Source organism: Fonticula alba, assembly GCF_000388065.1.
Source record: "Fonticula alba strain ATCC 38817 unplaced genomic scaffold supercont2.7, whole genome shotgun sequence".
In the NCBI taxonomy this organism is placed as follows: Eukaryota; order Rotosphaerida; family Fonticulaceae; genus Fonticula; species Fonticula alba.
The window spans coordinates 1,917,498-1,921,213 of NW_009242977.1; the positions used below are offsets into that span (position 1 = coordinate 1,917,498).

The following is a 3,716-nucleotide window of genomic DNA, read 5'->3' on the forward strand; positions in this document are numbered from 1 at the left end:
GGGGGGGGGATTCCCTTCCTAGCTCTTGCACTGACCCACGGCTCGAGGGGCCTGGAAGAGAGAGAAGAGGGGAGCGACCGAGCGAGCGAGCACTAAGCCCGCCCGCTGGCTCGATTGCGATGGTACCGGTGTGACTCGAAGTCCTCGATGAACTTGGACGGCAGCATCTCCTCCATCAATCGGATGGACGAGGAACCGGCGTATGGGGTGGATGGCGATGAGGCCGGCCCTCCGCCAGATGCTGAGTGTCCGGTGGCCGGCATGCCTGCCGAACGCCCAGCCACTGGCGGCTGCATCATGCTGAACATTCGCAGGACTCGGTCAGTCCCGGAGGGCGGCGCGCTCGGCGTGGTGGATTGCTCCATGCCTGGGCCGGCCGGCCCCGGACGAATGGGCTCGTGCGATGACAAAATGAGACTGGACTTGACGAAACGCTCCTGCAGGAGGAAGGCAGCCACACTGGCCAGCAGGGTGACGCCCAGTGATGCGGCCCCCAGAGCCAGGGAAGCCCAGGTGAGACCGCTGCTTGGGTGACAGGGGACATATCCAAGGACAGGGAGAAAGCCGCGAACAAGGTGCCCATTCCATGGATGTGAACAGGTGGTGAGATATGGGGACCGGGATAGCGAAGGGGGAGGGGAGAGAGAGAGAGAGAGAAACAGGCAGCAGCAGCAGCAGCGAGAGGGCAACACACCTTTGATAGAGCGTCAAGGTGCCGAGCAAGGTGGCGCAGGCCCCAGTCACACCAAGAACCGCGAGAAGGGCTGGGGGAAGTGCGTCAGCGGGGGACAGGGCGGGCCGGCAGGCAAGAAGAGCTGCCACAGCCGGTGGGAAAATTGCTGCCAAGAGCGAGCGAGCCGGAAAGCAGGCGCACCGTAGTGTCTCCGGGGCGAGGACTCCTTGTGAGCTCGGGATTGAATGAGTCGCGCCTGGAAGGCAAGTATGTCTGTGGGAGGATCCCAGGAATACAAGGCATCGGCCCGTGGCGGGGTGAGCAGGCATGTCGGTTTGAGGTGCCGAGACGGACAGGCACTCGAAGGAGCTATCATGAACGAAGCAAGCGGGGGGGGGGGGGGGGGGAGAGGGTAACGCACCATCGTAGTGGCCGGCGCCCCCGGTGTGCGAGGGCTCAACCCGAGACACGAGTGACGCAAAGTCCCCCGTACCATAGAGAGGCATGATTGGGAGGCTGTCTGCCGGCGTGGCGGGCGCCGGCTGTCCCTGCGGATAGTGCCTCATGGCGAGGCGAAAAGGGGCGCGAGGGGAACGGCAGACGGGAATCTGGTTGGCGGCCAGGCAGAAGGAAAGGAGCTTGGGAGGCAGCAATCAGCCAGGCGGACAGGGGAGGGGCTTGGGAGGCAGACAGGCAATGACGTTTCCTTTCCCGCCTCCGAGCCGGCGCACAAGGAGGGGGCACATAAATGGGCAAAGTGGGCGCAGGCTGGTATCCCGATCACCCACCGGGCTGCCCTTCTGGCGGGGCGCTCCGATCTCCGGAGATGTATCCGCCCCCCCCCCCCCCCCCTCAATGGACCGTGGGTAAAAACCATTGCCCTCCGGCTGCGGTTCGACGTCAGGTCATCTTCTCTTACGCCGGATTCTCGAGGGGGGTGAATCCCGGCCCAACTCCCCCGCCCCCCCTGAAGGCAGGTGTTAGGAATGGTCCCCTTGATCAGATCTGGAGGGTGGAAGAAAAAAACATCGAAGACACTCGGGTGCCGCTACCGGGATGGCTAATTGAAAGCCCGGCGTGTGGAAAGGACGATTGGGAGTCCCGGCCGTCCCCCAAGGCTATTGCCCTATAGCCGGCCCAACACATGGCTACCGCCGGGATGCGCTACTGGCCGCGGGAAGGATGAGGAGCGAATGGCAGCAAACCACTGGCCGATCGTCTAACGGGAGAAGTTCGAGGGCTGCCAATTCATCGGCGCTATTCGCCAGCTCCCTTTTCGAGGGCGCCTGTTGCGAGGAAAAGTGGGCACACAAACAGAAACTCCGGCCAGCACAGTCGGCAGGAGCACGGCCAGTGGAGCGCGTATGCGTGTTGTTGACGTGTCGATGTGCCAGGGCGCCAATCGAGGTGCATGCAGCCCCCCCCCCCCCCCTCGCCCCTCCCCGCGGGATTAACCCCGCGCCGAGAAACGTGAGGCCAGAGGTAATGCCCCAGCACGAAGAAAAATACAAACAGACAAACACCTTGGCTCGCCCCCCGCCCGAAGAGAGCCCGGCAGGCATATCCCTTGCCCGACCCAAAGCGTCTTCCTCGGGGGAGATGGACCTGAATCTTCGCCAGAGGCCTGCTTGCCCCCCCCCCTTCTCTGTCTCCCCGAAACTGGCCAGGACGGATGAGATGACTGTCAGCCGAAAATGGGCCCCACTCCAAGGAACACAGTGACCATGTATACTGGTGTACTGCAGGCGTAAAGCCGCGCCGCCATGTCTCCCGCCGCCCTCCACGAGAGGATGCACACCCAACGCCGAGTGGCCAGTGACATTCTCCCACACATAACTCGGGCAAGCGTGCATAGCACACACACACACACACACACACACACACACACACAGGTAGATGAGTCGATATTTATGTCTATACATAAAGGCAAACATACTCACACGCCACGGTCATGTTCCCCCACGGAAGAAGGCATTCCGCAGGGCGACACTCCCCCGGCGAGAGAGAGACGCCCCCGGGGGCGGGCCATTTGAATCGACGATGGCCGCGGCATAGGAAGACGGATGGCTGTGCTTGGCACCATAGACCGGGACATTGGGCTGCCCGCCGGGCGGAGGCGTCGAGTGCGAGGCATCCTCGCTCCAGCCACCAGGGCCGGCCATTCCCGATGCAGCCTCCGCCGCCTGGGACTCCATCATGGCTTGGTGCAGGTAGGACCGGCCGCTGGCACCGCCGAGACTGCCGCCACTGCCGCTGCCGGAGCCGGACCCGAGGCCGAAGCGCGATGCGGCGCTGGCCGCCATGCTGGATCGCCGACTGAGCGACGATCCGGGCGCCGGCGAACTGCTGGCCGACACGGGAGACTGGCCACCCCCGGCGCTGATGGGCGAGGATGACATGGGCCCGGCGTGGGGGTGATCGCCTCCCCCCGGCGAGTAGTCACCCGGGTGCATGGCCGAAGGGGCGAGCGAGGAGGAGGAGCTCGATGTGGCAATGCTCCCGGGCGAAGGGCTGCTGGGGCTTGCCGAGGCGGCCGCCGCTCGGAGCTCGCGCTCGCGCTTCTCCAGCTTCTTGTTCTTGGCACTTTGCTTGCGGGCCTCGCTCAGTCGGCGCTTCTCCGTCTGGGCAATTGTCTTGTTCAGCTGCGCGGGGAAGTCGCCCTCGCGGATGCGCCGACTGAAGACACACACATCCGCGGCATTATGCGTGAAGATGTCCCGGGCGGTGGGATCGGCGCGCTTCTGCAGCAGGAGCTCGCCGCTATTGGGGCGAAGAGAACACAAACCCGCGCGCGCGCGCGCGTGTGTGTGTGTGTGTGTGTGTGTGTGTGTATGCACGTACACATTGGGAGGAGGACAGCAAGGCGAGGGACAGGCGTTAGGCTTGATCACGGGCGGATGTGTAGACACAAGGGAAGGCAGCGTGTGCGTACATTTGCCGGTGCCCATGCATGACCGCATGGTGAAGGGGCGTTTGGCCGAGAGCATCCAAGGAGCCCACATCGGCGCCGAACTCGATCAGCGACTGATCCGTAGGGGGCGGG

At 64.1% G+C, this 3,716-nt stretch overlaps 2 protein-coding genes across 2 annotated transcripts; both read right to left on the reverse strand.

Moving 5' to 3' along the window:
- On the reverse strand, window positions 1–1,419 carry H696_04613 (hypothetical protein). The gene is made up of 4 exons (XM_009498499.1): window positions 1,095–1,419; window positions 875–946; window positions 695–764; window positions 1–522 (listed from the first exon to the last, which is right to left on the reverse strand). Exons 1-4 carry the CDS (start codon window positions 1,237–1,239, stop codon window positions 93–95), a joined length of 717 nt encoding a protein of 238 aa, XP_009496774.1. The 5' UTR covers window positions 1,240–1,419; the 3' UTR covers window positions 1–92.
- Window positions 1,420–2,622: 1,203 nt separating this feature from the next.
- On the reverse strand, window positions 2,623–3,625 carry H696_04614 (hypothetical protein; the record flags this gene model as incomplete). The annotated part of the gene is made up of 2 exons (XM_009498500.1): window positions 2,623–3,433; window positions 3,606–3,625. 2 exons carry the CDS (start codon window positions 3,623–3,625, stop codon window positions 2,623–2,625), a joined length of 831 nt encoding a protein of 276 aa, XP_009496775.1.
- Window positions 3,626–3,716: the final 91 nt, after the last annotated feature.